At 40.2% G+C, this 27,543-nt stretch overlaps 1 protein-coding gene across 1 annotated transcript; it reads left to right on the top strand.

Annotated features, from left to right (window-relative positions):
* Positions 1 to 3,014: 3,014 nt before the first annotated feature.
* Positions 3,015 to 22,311, top strand: LOC126498140 (membrane-spanning 4-domains subfamily A member 12-like). Its single transcript, XM_050136487.1, has 5 exons — positions 3,015 to 3,074; positions 12,613 to 12,756; positions 15,058 to 15,111; positions 18,949 to 19,068; positions 22,183 to 22,311. Exons 1-5 carry the CDS (start codon positions 3,015 to 3,017, stop codon positions 22,309 to 22,311), a joined length of 507 nt encoding a protein of 168 aa, XP_049992444.1.
* Positions 22,312 to 27,543: the final 5,232 nt, after the last annotated feature.

Raw genomic sequence — 27,543 nt, 5'->3', positions numbered from 1 at the left:
TGAAGATGCTTTCTTTTTCCTTTGTATAATTTTAGCTTCTTTGTCAAAAATCAGGTGTTCGTAGGTGTGTGGATTAATATCCAGGTCTTTGGTTCAATTCCATTGGTCAACTTGTCTGTTTTTATGCCAGTACCAAGTTGTTTTCATTACTACAGCTCTATACTAGAGCTTGATGTCAGGGATGATGATTCCTCTGGAAGTTCCTTTATTCTACAGGGTTGTTTTGGCTCTCCTAGGTTTTTTGCTTTTCCATACAAAGTTGAGTATTATTCCCCCACCCCTCCATCCCTGTCCCCATTTTACCCAGGAGATCACTTTTAATTCCCCTTCCCAGGGAAATCTATGTAACTTTCTTTGGGTCTTCTCTGTTATCTAGCCTCTCTGGAGCTGTGAATTATGGGTTGGTAATCTTCTACTTTGCTCCTATATCCACTTATGAGTGAGTACATAGCCTGTTGGTCTTTCTGAGTCTGAGTTACCTCACTCAGAATGATTTTTTTCTAGTTCCATCCATTTACCTGCAAATTTTATGAGGCCATTTTTTTTTACAGCAAATAATAATCCAGTGTGTAAATGTACCACATTTTCCTTATCCATTCTTTGGTTGAGGGGCATATAGGTTGTTTCCAGGTTCTGACTATGATGAATAATGCTGCTATGAACATAGCTGAGCAAGTGTCCTTCTGATATTATTGAGCACAAGATTGGCATAGCTGGGTCTTGAGGTAGATTGGTTACCACAGCAGCTATAGAAGTTTGCATTCCCACAAGCAATGGAGGAGTGTTCCCCTTACTCTACATCCTCTCCAGCATAAGCTTAGTATAAAATGGTATCTATCTCAGAGATGTTTTGATTTTCATTTCCCCAATGACTAAGGATGTTGAAGTATCTTCTGGTCATTCAAGATTTTACTGTTGAAAATTTTCTATTTGTATCTGTACCCCACTTTTTAAATTGAATAATTTGGTAGTTTGATGTCTAGTTTCTTGAGTTTCTTCATATATTTTGGAGATCAATCCTATGTCACATGTGGGGTTGGTAAATATTTTTTCCCATTCTGTATTTTGCCATTTTGTCTTATTGACTGTGTCCTTTTCCTCACAGAAACTTCTCAATTTCAGGAGGTTCCATTTCTTAATTGTAGATCTCAGTGTCTGTGGTACTGGCATTATATTCAGGAAGTAGTCTCCTGTGTCCATGCATTGAAGGCTACTTCCCACTTTCTCTTTTATCAGGTTCAGTGAGGATGGATTTATATTTGATCCACTTGGACTTGAGTTTTGTGCAGGGTGATATATATGAATCTATTTGCATTCTTCTACATGCTAACACCCAGTTAGGCCAGTGCCATTTGTTAAAGATGCTTTCTTTTTTCCCTTGTATAATTTTGACATCTTTATCAAAAATATACATAGGTATGTGAATTTATGTCAGGATCATTGATTCAATTCCATTGGCTTACCTGTCAAGGTTTTTTGCTTTTATTTTTGCCAGCACCATGCTCTTTTTTATTACCAAAATTCTATAATAGACCTTGAAGTCAGGGATGTTCCTGACTTCCTCCAGAAGTTCCTTTTGCACAGAATTGCCTTAGCTATCACGGGGTTTTGTTTTGTTTTGTTTTGTTTTTCTGTATGAAGTTGAAAATTGTTCTTTCAAGGTCTGTGGAGAATTGTGTTGGAATTTTGTTGGAGATTAAATTGAATCTGTAGAATTGAATTCAATCTATAGCTTTTGATAAGACTGTCATTTTTACTATGTTAATCTTACCTATCCATGAGCTTGGGAAATCTTTATATTTTCTGATATATTCTTCAATTTTTTTCAGAGACTTAAAAGTCTTGTCATATTTGGGCAGCCACGTTCCCTAGGCAGGGAGACTACAACAGCATAAGAAAGCTAGCCGGTCAGCTCCATCCCCATGGTTCCTGGTGTATTTCCTAGGCTGTGAAGTGGGTTCTTTGGTCAAGGTAATGTTGTGTGGAACAGCAAGCAGTTCTCCTTAAAGTTCCTACTCTGCCATCCCTCAGTGGTGGATGCTAATGTGGAATTATTTGCAAATAAACCTGCTCTATCCAAAAATAAAAGTCTTATCATACTTGTCTTTCAATTGTTTGGTGGAGGTACACAAAGATGTTTTATATTATTTGTAGCTATTATAAAGGGTGATGTTTCTCTGATTTCTTTCACAGTCCATTTATGCTTTGCATATAGGAGGGCTACTTATTTTTTGAATTAATCTTGTATTCTGCCACATTACTGAAGGTGTTTATCAGGTATAGGGGTTTCCTGGTAGAATTTTTGGGGTCATTTATGTTTACAATTATAACATCCTCAGTTAGCAAAAATTTAACTTCTTCCTTCCCAATTTATATCTACTTGCTCTCCATTTGTCATCTTATTGATCTCGCTAGAATTTTAAGGACTATATTGAATTGTCCTCAAAGATATGGAGACAGTTGACAGACCTGGCTTGTTCCTGATTTTAGTGGAATCACTTTGAATTTCTTTTCATTAAATTTGATGGTGGCTGTTGGCTTGTTGTATATAGCTTTTATTATGCTTATGCATGTTCCTTGTATCCATGATCTCCCCAAGACCTTTATCATGAAGGGGGTGTTGGATTTTGTCAAAGGCTTTTTCAGCATTTAATAAGATGATCACACAGTTTTTTCTTTTCTTTAAGTTTATTTATATGGTGGATTATACTGATAGACTTTCATATGTTGAACCATACATGCATCTCTGGGATGAAGGCGACTTGATCACGGTGGATGATTTTTTGATACGTTCTGGGATTTGGTTTGCCAGTACTTTAATAATAGGAATCAAAGTCACTTGATACAAACTTTTTAAAATAAAAGCTAATTCCAAGCAATTCTATGGTAGTCAGTCGGGGACTTCCATTTTAAATGCCTTCTTCAAAAATAATTAGTGCTACTTTTTTTCTGTATCTCTTTACAGGAAAGGAGCATATTCATCTTCTACAACTTTGTGCCATATCTAACTTAAAATGTCACAGAATAAAAGACCAATAGTTTATGTCGTAAAAGAAGAGGTAAAAGCATTGGGGGTAAGCACTAAGTACTATTTTGGTTAATAAATAGTGTTACTTTTACTAATGAAAACATGGAGAAGCAAATGATGTCATTTATAATCAGTTCCTTGAGGTTGAAAATATAGGTAAATGCGTTTTGAAGTAAAGACAATTAGACCAGAGCTAATTGGACACACAGAGCATGAATTCACACTCCATTTCCAAATACTTCAGCATTATCCCAGCCTACACAGGTTTTTAGGAAACATATTTTGAGGTTACAGTTGTTGAGGAAATTTGTTTATGCCTTTGCTGGTAACCTTTATTTGAGAATGTTTGTAGATGATAAAAAGAAGGTCAGGTTGTAATGCCAAATACAAAGCCAAAAGAGGCTGTATAGATCTGGGGTCTTGTGTTGTCAATACGGTCCTCTATACTTAGCCCCAGCGGAATCATATAGTGAAGCAATGCTGTCCCTCTCAGCTCTCTTCAAATTCAGAACACTATCCTTATTCATAATACCCATCCATTCTTATGAGACCTTGCACAACGTTTGGGTCCAAGCCAACAGCATGAAAACTTACACCCCCTCTCCAACCTCTCTCCAAGCCATATCTCCCACATCCTTCTCCAGAATCCAACCCAGTGACTCTACCTGACATTCCCCATCCATGTACCTTCTGCAACTCACCAGATCTATCCTGAGCCCCACATCTAGTACCCTGGATGAGTCAAGTCACCCCTGACTGTGCCACAACCAACCTCTACTACTCTATCAGGACTTACCCTACTTTAATCCCAAACCACAGGTGTCTCCCACACCACATCCAAACATTCCATCCATATAGATCCATACCTACACTCAAGGCTTAGACCAGGAAGCACATCCTGAACACTAGCCCATTCTCCTAAGACCACCTGACTCCATTACACCCAAGCTATTTTCAACCTCTAGGCCCAAGTCACCCACATATCCTCTTTTCTATTCCAATCTTCTCTGTCCATAGACTGAGACCACAACACCACCAAGAATCAGTAACATGATGACTGCAATTAATACAAACATTGCAATAAAACTTTAAATATCAATGGCCTCAGTTCTCCAAGCAAAAGATAAAGACTCATCAAAGAGACCAAGAAGCAAAGTCATCTATCTGCTGCCTGCTAGAAACACGTCTTATCTTTAATGATAAACACCACCTTAAAATAAAAGGATGGATAAAAGTACTCCATTCAAATGGTACCAGGAAGCAAGCAGGTAGCACTATCATAATATCTGACAAAAGAGATTTTAAATTAAAACTAAGAAGTGATAAAAGAATAGTCAAGCTAATCAAGAGAGCAAATAACCAAGAAGACATTATTACCCTAATCATATAAGCACCAAACTCTGGTGCACCCAATTTCATTAAAAATGTATGATGGCGGGCTGGAGAGATGGCTCAGTGGTTAAGAGCATTGCCTGCTCTTCCAAAGGTCCTGAGTTCAATTCCCAGCAACCACATGGTGGCTCACACCCATCTGTAATGAGGTCTGGTGCCCTCTTCTGGCCTTCAGGCATACACACAGACAGAATATTGTATACATAATAAATAAATAAATATAAAAAAAATGTATGATGGCAAAGAAAGCCAGCCTACAAACCACAATCCCAGACAACTTAGACAACAATGAGTACACCAAGAGAGGCTTACATAGATCTAATTTAAATGGGAGGTAAAAAATACAAGATCTCCTAAGTAAATTAGGAGCATGGGGACCTTAGCATGGGGACCTTGGGGGAGGGCTGAAGGGGGGAAAGGAAAGGTGGGGGAGCAGAGAAAAATGTAGAGCTCAATAAAAATCTATTTTAAAAAAGGAAAAATGTATGACTGGATTTAAAGATTTAAAGATATAAATAAACATGAATCCACGATAGAACACAATTGCAATAATAATCTTTCTCCAGTAGATAAATCATCTGTAAAAAAAATAAACAGAATAAAATCATAATTAATTGATATCATACATATCTCTAAAATATTCCACCCAAACACTAAAGAATACAAATTGCATTCAGCAGCACATAAGATTTTCTAAAACGACCATATCCTGGGACATGAAACTAATCTTTACAAATTCAAAAGCACTGAAATCACTCCTTATATCCTATCTTACCACAATGTAGTAAAATTTAAAATTGACAGCAAACAAATCTCTAGTAATTAAACAAACTCATGGAGATTAAACAATACTGAATGAATAATGGGTCAAATAAGAAATCAAGAAATAAATAAAAAATTTCCTGAAACTAAATGAAAGTGAAAATACCACAACAAAACCTCTGGGATACACTGAAAGCAGTCCTACCGGGAAAATTTATACTTCTTAAGTGCCGACCTTAAAAAATTAAGAAAAAGCACAAACAAATGACTTAATGATGAACCTCCAAACTTGTAAAAACAAAAACAAACCAAATTCAAACCCAGCCAATGGCAAGAAATGATAAAAAATCAACATATAAATCACTGAAATAGAAATTAAAAAAAAAACACAGAATCAACGAATCTAAGACCTACTTCCTTGAGAAGATAAATGAGATTGACAGACCCTTAGTCTAACTAAACAAAAGAAAGAAATGGCCAAAATTAACAGAATCAAAATAAACGGAGACATTACAATAGACATGGAAGAAATTGGGAGCAGTATAAAGGGATGCTTTAACATCTGTCATCCTAGCTGGAAAACCTACAAGAAATGGAAAAATTTCCAGACTCAGCCAAACCACCAAATTAAACCAAGAAGTGAAGAAATTAAAGAGACCCATAAGAAGTAAGAAGCCTGGAATAGTAGTAAAAGAAGGCTTAAAGTCTTAAAAAAAAAAATCCAGGCCCAGATGGATTTATAGCAGAATTCTACCAGACATTCAAAAAAGATCTACAACCAGTTCTTCTTAAACTATTTTAAAAAAAGAAAGAAACAGAAGGAGTACTTCAAAATGCCTTCTACTAAGTCAGTATCACTTTAATATCCAAACCAGGTAGACACAAGGAAAAAAAAAAGAAAACTACATGCCAAAATCCCCAATAAAAATGCTCAATAAAATACTTGAAAACAAAATACAGATACATGTATCAAAAAGATTAGCCACCACGACCAAGTTGGCAGTATCCCTAAAATGCAGGGATGTTTCAACATGTGCAAGTCAATAAAGAATCCACATAAGTGAAATTAAAGACAAAATCACATGATCATCTTAATAGACATAGAAAAGGCCTTTGACAAAAATCTAACATGCTTTTATTCCTAGAGAATGTAGACCTAGAGATAACACACTTAACATAGTAAAAGCTACATGTGAGAATCCCGTGGTCAACACATCCTAACTGGAGAAAACCTGGAAGCAACTCCAGTGAGGTCAAGAATAAGACATGTGTGTCCACCATCTCTACTCATTTTCAACGTTGTGCCTGAAGTACTAGCTGAAGCAATAAAGCAAGAGAAGGATATTAAAGGGATACCAACAGGGAAATAAGTAAAGCTATCCCTATTTGCAGACGACATGATATTATACATTAGAGATCTCAAAACTTTAACCAAAAAAAAATCTAGAAATGATAAACAAATTTAGTAGGCTACAGAATCAACTCGCAGAGATCAATAGCTTTTCTATATACCACCAACAAACACACAGAGGAAGACAGTATGGACACACTCCCATTAACGACAGCCTGAAAGGAAATCAAATATCTAGGGGAAAAACCTCACCAAGAAAGTGGAGGACCTCTACAATGAAAACGTTAAACCTTTGGAGAAGGAGATAGAGAAAGACACTAGAAAATGGAAAGGCATCCTATGCTCACAGATCAGCAGTTACCATTGTGAGAAGGGCCGTTTTAGCAAAAGTTATGTACAGATTCAGTACAATCCCAATCAAAATCCCCAACTCATTCTTCACAGAAATAGGCAGCATTATCCTAAAATGCATACGTAACTACAAAAGAACCAGGATCGCCAAAACAATCATGAGCAAAAGGACCTGTGATGGAGGTGAAGGGGGTGCTAGTCCAGATCTGAAGATCTGTGACAGTGTCATCACTGAAAAAGATAACAGTGCGGTGCTCACACAGACACACACCTGCAGACGCGGGAAACAAAACTGAAGACCCACATATGAGTACACATAACTTCAGGCATTTACTATTTGATAATGATACCAAAAGCATATGCTGGGAAAGAGAGCATCTTCAGAAAACGGTGCTGGGAAAGCTCAATGTCCACATGTAGAAAAATAAAAGTAGATACATATCTATCATCTTGCACAAAAACTAACTACAAACGGGTCAAAGACCTAAACATGAAGCCTGAGATACTGAAACTTCCAGAAGAAAATATATAGGAAGTATTCTACATGATACAGGTACGGCAAAGGACTCGATTTTCCATTTTCCCAAAATGTAAGGCCAGCAACTGACCAGGTAGGGTTTGATAAAAATCTAAAAATTTACTGTGTAGCTAGAGTCAAACAGGGGAACGGGAAGCCCACAGAATGGGAGAGAATCTTTTCCATCTGCACATCTGACAAAGGCTTGATATCCACAATATATAGAGAACTCAGTAACAAAGAATCATAAATTCAAATGACCCATTCAAAAACTAAGGCTGGGACCTGAACAAAGATTTCTCAAAAGAAAAACAAAAAAGAAAGGTTTTTTTTTAAATTAAAAATAAAAAGTTCATTGTCCATAGCAGTTAGGAAAATGCAAATCAAAACAACTTTGAGATTTCATCTTATCCAAGTCAGATGGCAAAGAAGAATAAAACAGCCAACAAAAATTGCTGGAGGCAGGGGTGTGGATTTGGAGGGGACCCTCATACCTTCATTCACTGTTGCTGGGTTGCAAACTGGTGCAGCCACTATGGAAATCAGTCCGGAAAATTCTCAAAAACTAAAAATAAATCTACCATGTGATACAGCTGTACCATTCTTTGGCATATGCCCGAGGGACTTGCATTCTTCTCCATGGATTCTCGCTCAGCCAGCTAACTAACTGACCGGCAGTGAAAACGTGACACATACACACCACAGAATCCTACTCATCTGTAAAGAACAATGAAATTTGTGAACTTTTCAGTAACTGGATAGAAGTAGTAAAGATCATAGCAAGTGAAGTGATACAGACCTAGGGAAGACAAACGTTACATGTTCATTGGAAGCTCCTACCTCCAAATCTTCAGTTGTGGGGCTCATCTCCTGGAGTAATTGCAGAAACCAAGAGAGTGACAAGGGTAGGAAGGGGGAGGAGCAATTGAGAGAGGAATTGCAGAGTACAGTGATCTAAATGGAGAAATGGGGCAAGCTCGGGGGCAGTAGTTAGGGAAGATAAATACAAAAGGAGGTGGGATGGAGGAAAAATAACCGGAAGGATGTCTGAAACTGCCGCAAGGAACCATACTTAAAATTATCTACTCAAAACCAAAAGCTATAATACACATAAGTCTGTGTGTAGATAAATGTAATATAGTTTAAAAGAAATTTTTTTCATCTGGACTGGCAATGCTCCCTCCAAGAGCCAAAGACTGCCTAACAAAAATCCCAACCCCAGGCATCAAAAACTGTTTTTAAGTTTTGATTAGGGCTGTCTGAAGAACTCAAAAAACATATAGGCTATTATTGTGTTGCTCTTAGCCACCCCCCAGAGGTGTAAGGTTAAGTCCCTGTTGCTGAAGACACCATGCACTTCAGACACAGGCCAGAGGCCCCTGAGCTGGAACTGACCCAAATGTCTCCTCCCTGAGGACTACTTGCATAATACCAGAAGGTGTGATGCAAGTTTCCAAAGTCCCATCTCGCTATGATACCTGTGAGTCACGAGAATGGCCCACATAGTAAATACCCCTAAGGGTGCCTGCAGGGGTGGCATGAATACCTTGGTGCTAACAAACAGCTCTCTGATTGGACTTAAAACCAACGAAACAAGTGGGAACTTATGCCTGGTACTGGAAACCTAGCCACAAGGCTAGTAAAGTTGTAGATCTTGGTGGGGGGGGGGGAGCTTCTCCATTGCAACTTTATTAAACTAGCCTAATCCCTAACTACATTCTAAATATGTGTCCTTATGTCCACAGGTAAGTTCAGTTTTCAGCCTTCATCAAGGAGTCTTTTTTCATAACAGATGGAAACCGTTTCAGAAAAGCATAAGCAATCAAAATGCTAAGCTGAGTTGTCGAGCTCAGTCCCACGGCTACATCCTACACAACAACTCCCACGCCTAAGGCTCAGGGAATAATGTGGAAGAGGGAGTGGAAGATGTAAGAGCCAGAGGATCCGGAGTTTGCTGTAAGACTGGGTCTCCTGTTAATGTCAGCAGATAGGCTCCTAAAGGCTCACCAGCATGACTGTTAAACAAGTCCTGTTTGCAGGAGCAGAACAGGACCCCAACAGTCATGTCAAAGTGGATGGGGGACACCCACAAAGTCTCAACCCCAGACGAAGAACTAGAGGCAACAAAGGAATGCTGAGAATGAGAGAGATTATCTCCTCCAGAGAGGAGCACACCAATTGGTTGACTATTCCATACCAAATGGTCAACCTTGAAAACATAATACAAGTAACACTATACAGACTGCAGGTTATATTTAGCAATGTATACATCATACATGTACAATATGTATATGCAGCAACAATAAATGAAAAGAGAGGCTATGAATTTGAAAGAGAGCAAGGGAGGTTATATGGAAGAGCTTGGAGGGAAACAAAAAAAGGAAGGGGGAAATGATGTAACTGTATTATAATCTCAAAAACAAAATAAAAACCTGCACCTAGAAAATCCAAACATATCAAATATATGACCATTTTCAGCTGTTTTGGAATTGACTGGTCTATTACAAAAATACAAGGCACATATATAGTAAGGCGAGGGAACTGGTGGTTCCCTACGTTACACTAATCCCATGATATTATAGGTCAAGGCAGCTTGTTCCTTTTCTCCTTACACGACCTTGAGAATGGATACTACTACCAACTCTGGGAAGACATAGATTGACTTATTAATGAGATCTACAACCTCAGAGAAAAACAAGGGATTAGAATCCTGAATTAGTTCTTCCTATAAAATTCTTGTGGTTCCTTCACTGAACTTAGAGCAAGTCTGTGGCTCATGCCCCCCAAAAAAGGAGCTAACACTGAAAACCATGAGAATGGGCAAGCCATGGAAACCCATCCTACATCTCTATTTCTATACATTATATCAAAGCAGAAGTCACCAGTAAAAACTCCATCACCAAATGGACATATATTTGTGGGCAAATCCAAGCACGCAATAAGTGAAGAAACAGCCCAAACGCCCAACGCTCTTACTACCTCCTTTTATCCAGCCTCTTTTTGAGGCCTGATGGCCCTATTATCAGTTAAACCAGGAAAGTGTAATTAAACCTTGGTTTACAAATGATTATGCCTGATATCCAAGTATCTACCCAAAAGTAGATAGCTGCAGTACTACAGCCCCTGACTGGGGTACCCCCAAAGGAGAAATGTGACGGAAAACCTTGCCAAGATGCATAATTTCAAGCGCTACACCTGCTTGCTTTTTCTGGATAGGAGAAATGATAAGATGCTAGCCCACTGATACAAGTTCTATGGTTTGGCTAGCTGATCAGGGGCTTGGAGGAAACAAGACTGATAAACTGGTGACAAGATGTGACAGTGTTGCCAACTTGACAGACTAGGGAATCCTCAGGGAGGGGGACAGCTGCACGTGTCTGCAGGAGATTATCTTTATTATAACAATTGTAAAGGAAGACGTGGCCACTGTGAATTTTGTACTGTATAAATGGGGAACGAGGACTGAGCAAAGCAAGCATTCATCTCTCTCTCTCTCTGCTTCCTGACCATGGTTAAAATGTGGCCAGCTGCTTCATGTTCCTGTTTCCTTGACTTTCCCGCCATGATGAACTGTACCTTTGAACTGTTGCACAAAAGAAACCTCTTCTTTGCCAAGGTGCTTCTGTCAGATTTTTCTTTCAATAAAAACAGGAACTAAGAAGACACTAGGAAAGCATTGTTTGACATAAATCTCCAGGTAAGCAAAAGAAAATTAAACATATTTGCATCTCAAGCCAGCCCTCAGCAAAGGGCGCTCTCAGTAGAGAAGGATTTAAGCAATCAAGTAGAGAGGATGACTGGTGAGGTGGTTACATGCCTTAGCTTGCTTTCTTCCTGTTGCTTCAGGGAAAAAGAATAACAAGACATAAAGCAACTTGGGGAGGAAAGGGTTTGTTTGGCTTGTAGGTTACAGTCCATTAACAGAAGAAGCTAAGGTAGGGAACCTAGAGGCAAGAGCTGAAGTAGAGGTCATGGAGGAACCCTACTTTCAGGATTGTTCTTTACGGTTTGCTCCACCTGCTTTCTTGTTTTATTTTGTTTTGTTTTGTTTTTGTTGTTGTTGTTTTTGGTTTTGTTTTTTTTTTTTTTTTTTTTTTTTTGAGACAGGGTTTCTCAGTGTAACAGCTCTGGCCATCATGGAATTTGGTTTGTAGACCAGGTTGGCCTTGAACTCACAGAGATCCATCTGCCTCTTCCTCCCGAGTGCCGCCACCAATCAATCCACTTTCTTATATACCCTAAGACCACCTAATCAGAAGTGGTCTCTCTACATCAATTATAAGTCAAGAAAATGCCCCATGTGCTGCCCTACAGGCTGGTGTGCTGGGAAACTTTCTCAGCTGAGGTTACCTCTTCTCAGATGACTCCAGTTTCAAGTTGACTAAAAATGAACTATCACAATGTCAACCCACATCTTCCCCATCTTCATCACTGTTCCATAGATCCTTAGCTTTTGGACTTTGTGAATACAATTTTTCAAAACAAGGCCTAAACTAATTTAGTTTCCAGTGGCAAAGGTCAACACTGGATGTGGGAAGGGGTAGGACAAGGGAAACCAAAGTTCAAGTCCAGTCAAGAAGGAAAGAGAAAAAGGAGAGGCCAAAAGCCCCTAGCTGGTTTTGTGGGTTAAGAGCAAGAGATACATAATCTTCAGGCTAGAGTCTGCCTATAAGACCGTGCCTAGGAAGGAGATCAGTACTCAGAAAAGACTTTAAGATCCCACAATCAGCAGTTCTCCCTTTAGCCATAGCATCCTTCTGTGGAAAGACAGATCAATAGGCCCCTGCTTTCCACTTAACTGGAGTCACCTACACAATCAAAATAATTACACTTGGAAGCTGCTATTAAATAAAATCCTTCTGGTTCGAGCAAAGAAGATCCAAAGCACCCAACAGTGACTGCCACAACAGTCTCTACCTGGGCTCCTAGCTGACGTATAGTTCCTTCAGCACTCAGAGATCGTGAACACTCACCATCCTGAAGCAAAGGGCTTGACAGCACAGTGGAATGGTGTCTGGAGTCTCCATGACTACATCAATATCCTGCAGAGACTAGAATCAGCATCTTACTGAATGTTCTTCTCTGGAGACTCTTGACTAATATACTAATACACAGAGCCAACTAAACATATTAAAGGCTTCTCAGCCACACGCTGAAACCACCCTTTGTAGATTCACCTTGAAGAATAACACTGGCTTTCTCTTCTCACAGGCTGCACAAATAATGCTTGGCCTAATTCACAGTGCACTGGGGAGTCTCTGGTTCTTTTTGTACCATCTAGAAGATGAGACGCACAGTGTCGGTCCTGTCCTGATGCCAGTTACCATCATTTACATGTTTGTGTCTGGATCACTTGTGAGTACACTAGGGCATGACTGATTTCTCCTTACTTGGTTTTAATTGATCAGTTCAAATATGTGGTGGTCACCAGTATACTAGACTCAGTCGCTGCTTTTCAGTGCTCATTTGAGCCTGGATGAGTTATTTTTTGCGTTTGTCTCACATTCTGCTAAGTGTCTCAAGAGGTCGGGACATACAGGTAGAAACGATATCAAAGGATTATTATTCAGAAAACTCACAAAGGACATGGCTGACTATATAATGACTATAAGACCTTTCTTTTCAGGTTGAAAATGCAAAAGCAAGAGTTTAATGCCTACAGAATTAGAGGTGATTTTTGGAAAAATTACATAAGAGAAAAGAAAAGAAGAGCCCTGGGGACCCAAAAGAAGTCGAGGGAAATTAAATAGAGATTCCTAAAGCGGATATTCTAATTTCTTTGGTGTGTTTATCGAATTGCCCATGAGGAGCATCCCCAATTTAAAGTAATTATACTGAGGGAAGCCCAAAGCTATGATTTCCCCTAGCTATCTTAGTTCACAGATGCACTCAATCCAGAAGAAATTTGTTGATGGGGGGTCATGTATGTAGAAGTCATGTGGCCTAGTGTCACAACTGACTTCCCCATGATCGCAAGCCTCCAGAAGCAGCAATCTTAATCTAAGGGTGAGCTTCTTTACAGAGAACAGGTTTCAGGAAATCCTTCCCTTCCTCTACCAAGAAGGAGCTATAAAGGAGCATAGGTCTGAGTAGAGCCCAGTCCCTGAACTTTGTGGAACGTTCTGAGACATACAAGCACTCATTTCACTCAGCAGGGGTCTGACATTCACTTCATTGATTGGCAGACACTTCCTCAGAGGGCTCACCTCTGAAGGCATTGCAAAACTGACAACTTTCTGGAAAGAGGTGTGTACAGTAAAGAACAATGGCTTAAACTGGAAATGGTACAAGGAGTCTCCAATCGCAAAGTGTCTAGAAAAAAATCCTAAGCCCAAGACATAAACAGGAAGTTTATAGAAGAAATTAACCACAAATAATATTCAATATATGTCTATCACTGCATGATGCATTTTCCAATGGCACTTCAAGCTCATTTTAGCAATTTCCACAAGGATCAAATGCAGTAGCTCTTCATATCCCACTTTCCGAATGAGGAAGACAAATTCTGCAAAGTTTAAGTAACTCTAACAGAGTGCACCACAATAAAATGTCAGGGTTTTCTTTAGACCAAGTTAAGGTCTGTAGACGAAAGTTTCTTTCCCACACAGTCCTGCAGTCATTCAGTTCTAAATAAACACACAGAGGCTTATTTTAATTATAAACTGTTTGGCCTAATACTCGGGCTTATTACTAACTAACTCTTACAACTTAAATTAACACATAATTCTTGTCTATGTTTAGCCACATGGCTTGGTACCTTTTCTCGCTGCACCATTCTCATCTTGCTTCCTCTGCATTTGACTGGCAACTGCACCTCTTCCTTTCTTCTACCCAGAATTCTCCTAGTCTGGTTGCCCCACCTATGCTTCCTGCCTAGCTATTGGCCAATCAGCATTTTATTAAACCAAAACAACTGACAAATCTTTACAGTGTACAAGAGCATTATCCCACAGCATTGGTCCTCTGCTTTCATAACAGATTGCATCCTCCTGGGTTGGGAGAGTCTTCATGTCCTTCTTAGGATATTTGTCATTTTTGTAAACACTGCACACAAATGGAAGACATACTACAGGAAGAAGAGTTAACTCTGAATAATCCACAAACAGCCACACTTTCAACTCGTTTCAGTAGGTCACAGAGATCACAGTGCTAGAGGAAAATGGCCATAAATAAATAAAGCAAAAGAATTCATTTGATGAATTGTTTTCCAAAACCATTTTGCAGTGATGGGGCTTTCCCCTAGAATATCATGAGAAGGAGGACTCCTGTGAATGAGAGCTACCGTACTAGCCATCTTAGTTTATAATACTTCAGGTCATTGACTTGCTAACTGACCATCAAAGCAAGCCAAGGATCCACTATTTGCCCCTCATAAAACTACTGAGAAATTCCTGAGTGCCATCACCTACATGCTGATCTCATGAATGATAAACATCTTTTAAATGTCTTTTCATCTCTCTAACAGAGAAAAAGTAGAATTTTTTTTAGGGAATCCCTTAGAACAAAATAGATTTTTTTTTCCATTTCAATGCCACTTTCTTCTTAAAATCCAGGGATACTTTAAACATCAGAACAACACTGGTATTAGGGAGAGAATCTGTTGAGGGGACGGAGCGTCCTGAGCATGGGTGTTTCAATATTTATTTCTACCCGCAGTTCATCAACTCAGGATCCAGCAGTGTAGTCCAGGGTGATGCTTCAGCATGTCAGGTATGTGGGAAAGCAGTACACACCCCAAAGATGAAGTGTTACATGGCATAAATAGGGAGAGAAATTGATGATTCTGAGACATTGTGGCAGGGTGGGGGAGCTCTTCCAAATGCCCAGATGAAAAGTATCACCTAACTTTTAAAAATGCACTTCAATGTGTCTTTTTTTAATAAATCAACTCTTTTTGATAAGTGATCTTTATTGGGGGGGGGGCAGGTTTCGAGACAAGGTTTCTCTGTAGCTTTGGAGCCTGTCCTGGAACTAGCTCTTGTAGACCACCAGGCTGGCCTCAAACTCACAGAGATCTGCCTGCCTCTGCCTCCTGAGTGCTGGGAGTAAAGGCGTGCGCCACCACCGCCTAACTACCTCAATGTGTCTTATGTGGCAGTATGGGAAAGGGGTGCCTAGTGAGCAAATAAGGAGAGAGATGAGAGAGTCCTCGTGGAATGAACCCACATTGTCATCTAAAGGGAGTATCAGTCATAAAGCAAAACTCTCAAAGGAGAGGAAGGGAAGTTAGGGAAGTTTGAAGGTAATTTAGTCGGTGCCTTAATTGGGTTTCTATAGCTGTGATAAAATACCATGACCAAAAGCTACGTGGGGAGAAAGGGTCTATTTCATCTTATAACACTTAGGTCACACTCCATCACTGAGAGAACTCCTAGCAGGAACCTAGAGGTGGGAACTGAAGCAGAGGCCATAGAGGAATGCCACTAACTGGCTCTTTTTTTTTTTTTTTTTTTGGTTTTTCAAGACAGGGTTTCTCTGTGGCTTTGGAGCCTGTCCTGGAACTAGCTCTGTAGACCAGGTTGGTCTCGAACTCACAGAGATCCGCCTGCCTCTGCCTCCCTGGCTCATTTCTTGTGGTTTTTCTCACCCCAGTTCCTTATACAACCCAGGACCACCTGCCCTGGGGTGGCACTGGCCATCCTGTCACGTGTCTGACCCTCCCACATCCATCATTAATCAAGAGAATGTCCTGCAGACTTGCCTAGAGAAGCATCTGATGGAGGCACTCTTTCACTTGAGGTTCTTCCGCCAGATGGTTCTAGTTTATGTCAAGTTGAGAAAGGTTTGGGGCTGCTAAGAAGAGGGTGAGAAAGGAATAACCACCTGGAAAGAGTATTTTCTTCTGGAAACCAGGTCCGTGGACTACCACCCGGACACCCCAACAAGGAACAGTCCCACGTGTCGTCGTTCAGAACTTCCCTCCACGCCTCTGCCAGCCCCTGGTGGTTGGTGGTTAGTCACGGCTCTGGAAGCTCACATGCGTGGATACGGGTTCTGAAGACCCCCGTGTTAGCTGTGTGACCCTGAGCAAACGCTTCTCTGTGCATCCCACTGATCTGAGCAAACATGGATAACACTAGCAAGCTAAAAACTATGTTTGCTATTTCAGCTAAACAACCTATTTTCCTTTTTGTCCCCCAAGAGGACAGTGGCATGAGAGAGGCCACTTTGCTGAGAAGGAGCTCGGCAACTATGATGATTGTGGTGAACCAGGGTTTGGGTTTCTTACCTTTTTAATTTTTACCATAACCTAGACAGTCACTGTTAATATCGTCTTCCTTCCTTGTCCTGTTCTAAGCTGATGACCCCAAAGTGTCTGCAAGCAAGTGTGCACGGGGCTAAACATCTGCTGTTGCTCTTCCAGAGCAATGGCGCAGTTGACCACAAAGCCCTGGCAACCCTCTTGAGATTTTGCAAGTTCCTGACCCAATTCCAGCTCATACTCAGTTTCTGCCTTTGTATGAAGTCTTAATTTCTGTGCAGCAACCAACCGTGCTAACAGGTAGAAGCAAATACGGTCCATTGGCTGATTTTCCGAAAACTCATCAGGCACGTTGGATTTTTCTCTGGAAGCATGGGGGTGTGGAGAGCCTGGCTGCAATTTCCAAGCCACAATCTATCTGCAGCCTTTTGGAAACCCAAACATCTCTGGATGCCTCTTTCTCCTCCATACTGCCACAAGGAGAACGGCCCAAGTCTCTTTCCTATGCAGAACCAGCCAGGTTCCTTCTCTAGAAGCAATTGGCATCACTCCTCAGCACCATGTGTTTATAATCGGATACGCTCATTGTCTTTTATAAATGATCTTCGTGGAGGGAAGGAGGTTTCCATCAAGACAGAGTTTCCCTATGTAGCCTGGCTATCCTGAAACTTTCTGTAGATCATTCTGGCCTTGAACCAAGAGATCTGTCTGCCTCTGCCTCCTGAGTGCTGGGATTAAAGACAGGTGCCACCGTGTCAGATAGGATGTAGATTCTCAATCCATAGACGAAGCCATGGCCAGGATACTACGAAACTGAACCAAGTGGGGTCTCCTGGTTTCCTCGGCAGAAGATTTCAAAGTTTCCTTCACAACAACTTAAGCTAATGTGGGGCCACTAAGGAGATGACTTGCTGGTTAATTGAAGCCCTTTGCTAAACTAATGTGGGAGCAGAGTTCAGATATCCAGAACCTATCCATATAAATGCCAGGTGGGCATGGTTCCTCACCTGCCATTGCAGCCCCAGAAGCCAGAGGAGCCCCAAAGCAACCCGGATAATAAGACCAACCAGATGAGTAAACTCCGGGTTTGACTGGGAGACACTGCCTCAGGGAATAAGATGGAAGCGTGATTGAGGATGGATGATACCCAGCCTCAGCCCAGGCCTCCACATGCACACCACCTGCATGTTCATGCACATGTACACACACACACACACGTTTGTGTGTGCAAGTACAAAATTGGTAGGATAACTAAAGAAGAAAGTCCTTAAAATACAAAGAGGACTTCCTGCTAAACAACCTGGCATTTCTGTGTCCCATAAGTCCTCTGTTGATGGTCATTAAGTCATACCCTCTTCCTATTACCACAAGCACAACTTTCTAACATGCAACAGTCTCTCACACATGAATACAAAATACATACAACTTCTTCGGCTCCTTCTCAAGGGGACGCCCTTCCTTCATAGCTCATGCCATATCCTTGGTGCCTCTGAAAAGAGTTTGGTGGCTGTTTCAACAGAAGTTTGGAACCGCTAAAAGGGCTTAAGTAGTGAAGTGGCAGGAATAAGCCTGGCAAGTTCTGAGCTCGAAACGTGTCGATATCAGGGTACTTAGCAAATTTCATTACATTACAACCAGAATATAATTTTCTCCCCATGATCATTATTCTAAGTCGCTCTTTTTTTTTTTCATTTTATTTTTTATGTATGTGGGTGTTTTGTCTGCATGCATGTCTGTGCACCATGTGTGTACAGTAAGTGCCCTCAGAGGGCATCAGACCCCCTGGCATGACATTGGAGGTACAGACAGTTGTGAGCTCCCCGATGGGTGCTGGGAATTAAACCTGGGTCCTCTGAAAAAACAGCCAATGCTCTTAACTGCTGAGCAACCTGTGCAGTCCCTGTTGTAAGCTTCTGATGCTTAGCACAGTGCAGGTATTGCATAGTGATACCCTGATGAGCACGCGCATGCCTCTTGTGAAATAAAACCCTTTTATGTAACTAACTTCTAGACAAGGTGGGGGCAGCGTCTTGATAGCTACTACTTTTAATAAGCTTGCCAAAAGTGGGATTTTACAAGTTGTCTTTAGTACAAAAGAGGTAGGGAGATGGCTGTGTGGGTACAATGTTCCTTGCACAAACATGAAGACCTGAGCTCAAATTCCCAGAACCAATGTAAGCAAGACTCAGTACCTCACCTGTAACCCCACTATGTCTAGGGTGAGTTGGAAGACAGAGAATACCCATGTGTATACACACACACTCACACATACACACAACACAAATAGTGTTTTAAGTCTATTTCTTTTATCCATGACCTTTTTGTTTTCTTTTTACATATTGCAGCTTGTGTTTGGAATTGTAATGAACACCATAAGTATCTTCGTGGCTATTATTGGAATAATTATATTTGCCGTTGAGTTTCCAGCTTTTGAAGCCCTGGGAAATGAATACATTTGGTCAAATGTAAGTACTAATTTTAATGATAACTCAGTAATAGTGTTAGATATAAATAAAACCTTATTATGAACGATACAATGAAATTGCTCTAAGATATATATGGATAAAAAAACACAACAGTTTTAAAATTGCTAAGGAAGTCTAGAGAGCACATAATGGCTGTGAAAGAGCAGAGAATTTGCTGGAGTAGCCAGGAAAGCTGTTACTGTGATAGTGGAATACAATCATATGGTCGTCACACAAATACAGACCCACCAAATAATAGCAGAAATAGCTGGGACTGGAGGCAACTGAGTGACACGTCAAGATCCCTATCTCGAGAAACAATTCATCTTTGAGGACTTCATCCATGAGTACACTGTATTAACATCATTGCTACCCCCACCTCTTATTCCAGTTCCTTTCTTCTCTCCTTCCTCTTGGCTTCATGACCTCTTTTCCCACAGTCATTATTGTTTATAAACTATTGAGTCTACTCAGTGTCACTCATGCGCACATATGTTTAGGGCTGACCTCTTGGCATTGGATAACCTACCAAGGCTGCATCCCTGGAGAAAACTGGTTTTCCCTCCCTCAGCACCTATTGGCTGCCTGTCAGGAGTTGGGCTTGTGAAACTTCCTCCATCCTCCTTGGCATGTCAGCCAGTTGTCATTGTGCAGGTCTTCTCGGGTAACCATATTGTTGAGATTTCGTGGGTACAGCTTCCCTCCCTGTCATGTCCAGAAAACACCATCTCACAGCAAAGTTCTGGTCCTTTGACTCCTACAACACATTTATTTATGGGATGAAGTCATATCTGTCATATTGGGAAATGAAACTTAAAGAGTACCAAATCAATGAGATATCTATCTCAAAGAAAATTTAAATAGCCACATAGTCTCATTGTGTGGGAAAGTAAGTCAGAGATAAAAGCATAAGCATAAAAATATGAAAATCACCGTAACTACATGAACAAGAAAGAAAACTAGGAAACGAGAGGAGGAAACTTAACAAAATGTTTTTATTTTTGATCTAAGATAGGCTGGGATAACAGCAGCTAAATAAATGAAGTCACTGCCCAGGGGCTAGGAGAATAGGGTCACTGCCTCAGTGGGCAAAGACAGTCCCCAGAAGACCAGAGGATAAGGCTACTGAGAATTATTGTCAGGCCTCTTAAAGCTACCAAAATGTAGCTCCACTAGGTTGTGGACTTGAATAGGCCCTGTGAGCTTTCCCCCTTCTTAATTTTCCACTTTGGGAATGTGACTTCTGTTCCGCTCCACTCTGGGTCTGTCTTAGCATTGAATGACTTGTTTTCTGGCTCCGTGAGTCCACAGCTGCAGAGAGATTTTACCCACTACTAGACTGCAGCATGCGTTTCTCCTACAACTAATTTCAAGAAGGATTTAGGCTTCTTGGCTTGATAATATTTAGGGAGATTTTGGACTCAGAATTGATGCTGTTAAAATTTGGAGAGATGTTGAGATGAGATGAAAATATTTTAAACATGGAAAGAACATAAACTTGGAAGGACTAGAGGCAAATAATTATAAGTTGAATTGTATTTTTTAAGTACATGCAACTGTGAAATTCAGTGAATGGAACCATTATAGTAATAATTTGTTAAGTTAAACTGAAGTCACACTGGAGAAGGGCAGACCATATCACTAGTGTTCTTCTAAAAAGGAAAGTTGGTGCATGAGGAAGATGGCCACACGAGTATAAAGACACATGGGAATGATGCTGCTGTGCTTCAGGGGACTTCCAGAATCTGAAGAGGGAAGTACGCTCCTTCAGGGTGTCTAGAAGGAGCTTGATCCCACCAATACATTGGATTTTTTTAGCCTCTAGAACTAGGAGACAATTAATTTCTATTGTAGAAGACATTCATGTTATGGTGCTTCTTTATTACAACACACTTGGAGAACTAGCACAGGAGGCCAGTAGATTGCTGCCTCCTTCTCCAGTGTTTTATTCCAACTAATACAAGACACACCATTCAAACAACTGAGCTAAGACCCAAGAATGCACACAGAGCTGTCAGCTTCATCGTTGATTATTGCCTTGGAAATTCTCATCGATGAATTTGCTAACACTGACTGTTTTAGTCAGGGTTGCTATGGGTGTGATGAAACACCATGACCAGAAGCAGCTTGGAGAGGAAAGGGTTTATTTGGTTTACATTTCTACATCACTGTTTATCGTCCAAGGAAGTCAAGACAGGAACTCAAAGAGTCCAGGAACCTGGAGGCAGGAGCTGATGCAAAGGCCATGGTGGGATGCTGCTTACTGGCTTGTTCCCCAAGGTTTGCTCGGTCTGTTTTCTTATAGAACTCAGTACCACCTGCCCCAAGTAGCCCCACCCTCTATGATCTGAGCCCTTCTACATCAATATTAATTAAGAAAATATCATGCAGACTTGTCTACAGCCCAATCTTATAGAAGTATTTTCTCAATTGAGGTTCCCTCCAGTGACTCTAGCTTGTGTCAAGTTGACATAAACTAGCCATCACACCTATTTTAATGGGTTAAACCCATCTGCCTATTTAAAATATACAATATAACAAATTCTACCCTATTGGAAGCCAGACAAATAATCAGCTATTGAAAAAAGAATAAGATGTTCTAAACACAATTCATTCTGGAAAAAAAAAAAAAAGAAAAAGATGGAACCCGAAAGAATCTGATTGTTTCTAACAGAATGGTCCACTAGGTAAATTCTCACTCTTCTCATGAGCTGAGAGAGAATAGCTTCATCAACCTCATGCAGCAACATCACTGAGAGCAAGGTATAGTAAAGAAAACAGAATATATTAAATAGAAGAGCGTAAAACACAGATCCTATGTCAGCCCCACCAATAGGGACTGAGAAAAGGAAGTTACTCAGCAAACCGTATTGTGCTCTGTTTCCTCTGCTTCCCAGCCTCGTCTAGTGCAAAGCAGCAGTAAAAGTTGGGGAGCTGATAACAGGATTAAAGCATTTAGCAAGTGATTTCTGCATAGATAATGAAGCAACTAACTTGAAATAGCCATAGCTGTTTGAAGCTGAAAGGGCAAATGATTTATTCTAACCCCGCAATGCTTTTCTCTCCATTCTCGGAGGGTTTGCTCACACGAGGGATTTTTCTTTTCTACTCCAGATGGCTGGCATGATGCTTCTGCAGATCTCCATCTTATGTATCATCTCAGAGCTGGTCATTACAGTCATCACAGTCGACTTGTTCAGAAACACGTTTCATCGACCCAGACTCTGGGATGAACGTGAGTAATGGAGAGAGGGGCATAACTCACATCTGTGACCCTCCCTGAGGGGGACAGAGATAGCTGGTCCACCAGTCTAAGCTGAGACACCAAGTGTCAAATTCACTGAGAAACCTGTGTGAAGAATATGTGCAGACAAATAAGGTGGAGAACAACATGGCAGCATCAACCCCTGGCCCCCATAGGGGCCTGAAGAGAAAGAAAGAAGGAAAGAAAGAAAGAAAGAAAGAAAGAAAGAAAGAAAGAAAGAAAGAAAGAAAGGAAAAGAAGGGAGGGAAAGAGGGAGGGGGGGAGGGAGAGAGAGAGAGAGAGAGAGAGAGAGAGAGAGAGAGAGAGAGAGAGAGAGAGAGAGAGAGAAAGAAAGAAAGAAAGGAAAGAAAGAAAGAAAAACACTGGGTATTTTGTTGGCTCGAGGCAGTTAAGAAAATCTATACCCAATCATTAGCCCACTTTGCCACATTACCTATGCAACTTTCAACCAAACTATTCTTAGATATGTAAATAAATTGGAAAGCATACTCTTCACAAATGGAGAAAAGTAAGTAAGTCAACTAATCCTTTTCCCAGGGAAGCCTAAGCCCTAGACTCAAACATGGAAGTTTTCATTCAGCTCTTTTAAACGTTGATCAAAAGAACACAATGAACTGGATCTTGAGGTAGATTGATTCCCAATTTTCTGAGGAACCACCATATTGATTCCATGTGGTTATACAAGTTTGTGCTCCCGCCAGCAATGAAGGAGTGTTCCCCTTGCTCCACATTCTCACCAGCATGACCTGTCATGTGTGTTATTGATCTTGGTCATTCTAACAGGTTGTGTATCTCTTGGAGAAGTGCTCTATTCTGAAGAGAAATAGGGTGGAGAGGGGCTGGAGGAGCTGGGAGGAATGGAGGGAGGGGAAATTGTGGTCAGAATGTATTGTATGAGAAAAGACTCTATTGTCAATTTTCAAAAAAGAATAAAAATAATCTTCAAAAAGTCTAAAAGTATAGCAATGTCTAACCTAAAATAAAATAAAGACACCAAAACTCATCAGAATCCCAGAGCAGAAAATTGCAACAGCAAATTGGAAATTTTTAATACAACAAGATTTGAACAGGAAGGAAAAACCAGCAACTTGAAGGAAGGTCAGTTTCAATTATCATCAGAGGCAAAGAATGAAAACAAATGCAAAAGAATGAACAGAGCACAAGACACCTGGGAAATATCACCGGGAGTGCCAAAATGTGCATTATGGGGATCACAAAATGAGAAGAGAGAGGGGAGGAAAGAAGAAAGGAGCATAAGACATGTTTAAAGAAGTGTTAGAACATTTGTAGCTATAAAGAGTATATTTTTAAAAGCTCAAATTAAAAACACAATTTTCTGCTATTAAAAAAAAACTAGCTTGGTGGTGGTAGCACATGACTTTACTCCCAGCCCTTGGGAGGCAGAGGCAGGTGGATCTCTATGAGTTCAAGGCCAGCCTGATCTACAAGAGCTAGTTCCAGGACAGGTAGGGCTGTTACACAGAGAAACCCTATCTTTAAAAAGCCAAAAAGAAAAAAAAAAAAAGAAAGAACAAAAGAAAAAGGAAAAAACTTTAAAAATGGCTTTAAAAACTAAGCTTAATGTGAGATAATAAAAGTAATACCCTGGGGTAAAAATAAATTCAAATCCTCCACACAATAAATGCATATAAGTAAAAAAAAAAACTATGTTTGGTTTACTGTTTAAAAAATAATAAGCAAACCTTTAGCTATATGGACAAAAGAGAAAAGGAGATCAAGTTTAATTTTCTAAGTTATGAATGAACATTAATAACAGTATTAAAGAAATAAACATTCTGAAGTGGTTATTAAGAACATTGACTTGCCAACAATGAATGTTCTAGTTTGCCTTCTGTTGCTGTGAAAACACTGACCAGTTTAGTGAGTAAGGAAACTTTTCAAATGATACTGGGACAACTGGATTTTAAAAAGAAAGTGAAAGCCGGGCGGTGGTAGCGCATGCCTTTAACCCCAGCACTCGGGAGGCAGAGGCAGGCGGATCTCTGTGAGTTTGAGACCAGCCTGGTCTACAAGAGCTAGTTCCAGGACAGGCTCCAAAACCACAGAGAAACCCTGTCTCAAAAAAAAAGTGAAACTAAACCACTGTTTTACACAAACTACACAAGATAATTCAAAACACACAAAGGCCTCAGTTTAAGAGTAAGCACTGAGGGCTGGAGAGATGGTTCAGCAGTCAAGAGCACAGGCTGCTTTTCCAGAGGTCCTGAGTTCAATTCCCAGGAACCACTTGGTGGATCACAATTATCTATAATGAGATCTTGTGCCCTCTGCTGACCTGCAGGCAGACATGCAGACAGAACACTGTATGCATAATAAATAAAAAAATAAATCTTTAAAAAAGAAAAAAGAGTTAACAATGAAACTCTTAGAAGAAACTAAAGGTATAACTCTTTGCAACCTAGGTTAGGTAATGGTAGATTGGTACATCTAATACAAACAAAGCCAGGTGGTGGTAATGCATGCCTTTAATCCCAGCACTCAGAAGGCAGAGACAGGTGGATCTCTGTGAGTTCAAGGCCAGCCTGGTCTACAAGAGCTAGTTCCAGGACAGCTAGGCCTTTTACAGAAAAAAACCCTGTCTCAAACACACACACACACACACAAATTAATGCTTAAATTGATTGGCTAAGGAAAGAAAATTGCAGAGCAATCTGATGAGCCCTCTCCACCACCAACAAAACAATCTACCAAAGCAGAGGCTGGAGAGATGAGATGGCTCAGCAGTTAAGAGCAGTTACTGTGAAGACCCAGGTTCAGTTCCTATAGCCCACATAGAGCATCTCACAGACTCCTGTAACTCTATATAAGGGATCTAACATCCTATTCTGGGCCTCAGTGGGCAATATATGCACATGGTGCACATACAGATAAGCACACACACACATGTACATGCAAATAAAGATACATTTTTTTAATTCTTTAATTATCAAACCAAATCCAGTAACATTTTTAAAAGTTTGTATACCATGATAAGTAGGATTTATCCTAAGAACTCAAAGTTAACTAGCTGATTAAAATTAATCAATAGAACATTATTAGATAAAGAACAGAAACGTAATCACTAAAAAATGATGAACTGTGTACATTGACTGTAATGATAGTAGCTTTAATATCTTTTCAGCTTACCTAATTTTTTTTTCAAAATGGATCATTAATCTCAAAAATACTTGCATTCTTTTATATCAGCCTAAAATCCTACCTGGGGGCAGGATGCCAGTTCCTAGGATTCTGGAGGGTACTCTATGAAAACAATCGCTGAAGTCAGGCTGAGTAGTAAGTGAACACAAGATCCTAAGTGGATTTAACTAGGTCATTTAAGAATGTTGACTTTAGACTATGGGAACCAGGGGGCCCTTGAAGGATTTTAACATTGATGGATCTCAGTCAACCCTTTTTCCTAATGTAATTACATTCATTGGAATATTTTCTTAGCAAATTACAGGTGCCCAACCCTAACACAAATTACTCAACCAATCAGAAAAGACTGCATCTCTTAGAACAGCAGTTCCAAAGTTAGAAAGACATTAGGCATGGTTGGTACAGGACTTTCTTCTCTTCTTCCACTCTGCTATCTGCATCCTTATCCTAAGATTATTTCACTTCATGATCCCTAGATGAGTCAGGCAACATAAACTCCTGGTCACATCCCTCAGAGACTGACTCTTCTCTCTCTCTCTCTCTCTCTCTCTCTCTCTCTCTCTCTCTCTCTCTCTCTCTCTCCTGCCTCTAGCCTAAATAATAGCAAAGAGGATGTGATTGACATAAAAGGGTTAGATAAATCATAGTGGTATGGTGATTTTGAGAAAACCCACCAATTTCCATGTCATTCTAGAAGGAAACAAGAAAGAGAAACCAGAAAATGAAACAACAGACCAGCCAAGTGATGCATATCTAAATTTAAACATCACAGAATACAGCTGGGCGGTGGTGGTGCAGGCCTTTAATCCTAGCACTTGGGAGGCAGAGGCAAGCAGACCTCTGTGAGTTTGAGGCCTGCCTGGTCTACAAGACCAGGACAGGCACCAAAGCAACACAGAGAAACCCTGTCTCAAAAAGACAAAACAAACAAAAAATTGCAGATTACATAAAGGAAGATAAGTTTGACAGACAACAGAAATGTTTTATATATATATATATATATATATATATATATATATATATATATAATCAATTTTCTCAGGCAACCAGGACTATAGATTACTCAACCTTTATTTATAGTTCCCACTCCACTTAAGAGTTATTGAACATAGCTTTGAATATTTAACCTCAATTCTAGTAGATTAAGAGATGGTTTCTTAAATATTCACATTTTGGGGGGATTTTTGTGTGCCCTTACTCAGCATAATGTTCTTTAAATCCTTTAAAGGACACACACAAAGAGAATAAAACTTTTGCTCAGGAAAACAATAATAATACCATCTCTCTTGGATATGTTCTAGCCTCAATTTATGTTGCTCTGGTAAACTACCCTGCCCCAAAGAAACTTGAGAAAAGAGTTTTCATTGCTTGTAATTACAGGATGCAGTCCACTATTGTGGGGAAGTCAAGGCAGGAACTTAAAGTACCACATCCACACTCAGAGCCAGAGAAAGAATAAAAGTGTGGAGCCTTGTATGCTTTCTTATCTCAGCCAGTTCAAGGCCTGGCCCATGACATGGTGCCCCCCACATTCATAGTGGGTATTTCCACCATATTTAATAATCAATACAATCCCCACAGACATGCCCATAAACCAACCCAATCTAGATAACTCCTCAACTGAAAGTCTATTCCCAGGTTATAGTAGGTTGTGTCAAGTTAACCGTTAAGACTAGCCAACATAGGATGCCTTCTGCATGGCATCCAAGACATCTAAAGCTGATAGAGCAGAAGGTTAAAGACCTTTTCAAAGGAGTACTGCACGGGGGCAATGGTGTTACTACAATTCCCAGAAACCTGTGAGGTGAATACGATGCATACATGTATATACTCCAGTATTCAGGAGGCCAATGCAGAAGGATCATACATTCCAGGGCAACTTGGCTACATAGTCTACCCAAAAGCAAACTAACCAAATACCTCATATGCCTTAAGTCCATGGGTCCTGCATCCCATTGACGCCTCCCTCAGAACACAGCAAATGCTGTCTTTCCAGAATTTCAGCTCTCCGTGATTCAGGCTTTCATGTTTGAGCAGTTGTTGTTTAGTTT

This window comes from Alexandromys fortis, unplaced genomic scaffold (assembly GCF_014885135.2).
Source record: "Alexandromys fortis isolate MF-2015 unplaced genomic scaffold, M_Fortis_MF-2015_v1.1 scaffold_3, whole genome shotgun sequence".
In the NCBI taxonomy this organism is placed as follows: domain Eukaryota; kingdom Metazoa; phylum Chordata; class Mammalia; order Rodentia; family Cricetidae; genus Alexandromys; species Alexandromys fortis.
This window is presented reverse-complemented; position numbering and strand designations above follow the sequence as displayed.

What these genes read in the sequence shown, in the direction of transcription:
- LOC126498140 (XM_050136487.1), top strand. Translation starts at nt 3,015, where the DNA reads ATGTCACAGAATAAAAGACCAATAGTTTATGTCGTAAAAGAAGAGGTA. An exon ending in AAGAGGTAAAAGCATTGGGG is followed by an intron (nt 3,075 to 12,612) that starts GTAAGCACTAAG and finishes CTCTTCTCACAG; the next exon opens with GCTGCACAAATAATGCTTGG. An exon ending in TGTTTGTGTCTGGATCACTT is followed by an intron (nt 12,757 to 15,057) that starts GTGAGTACACTA and finishes TTCTACCCGCAG; the next exon opens with TTCATCAACTCAGGATCCAG.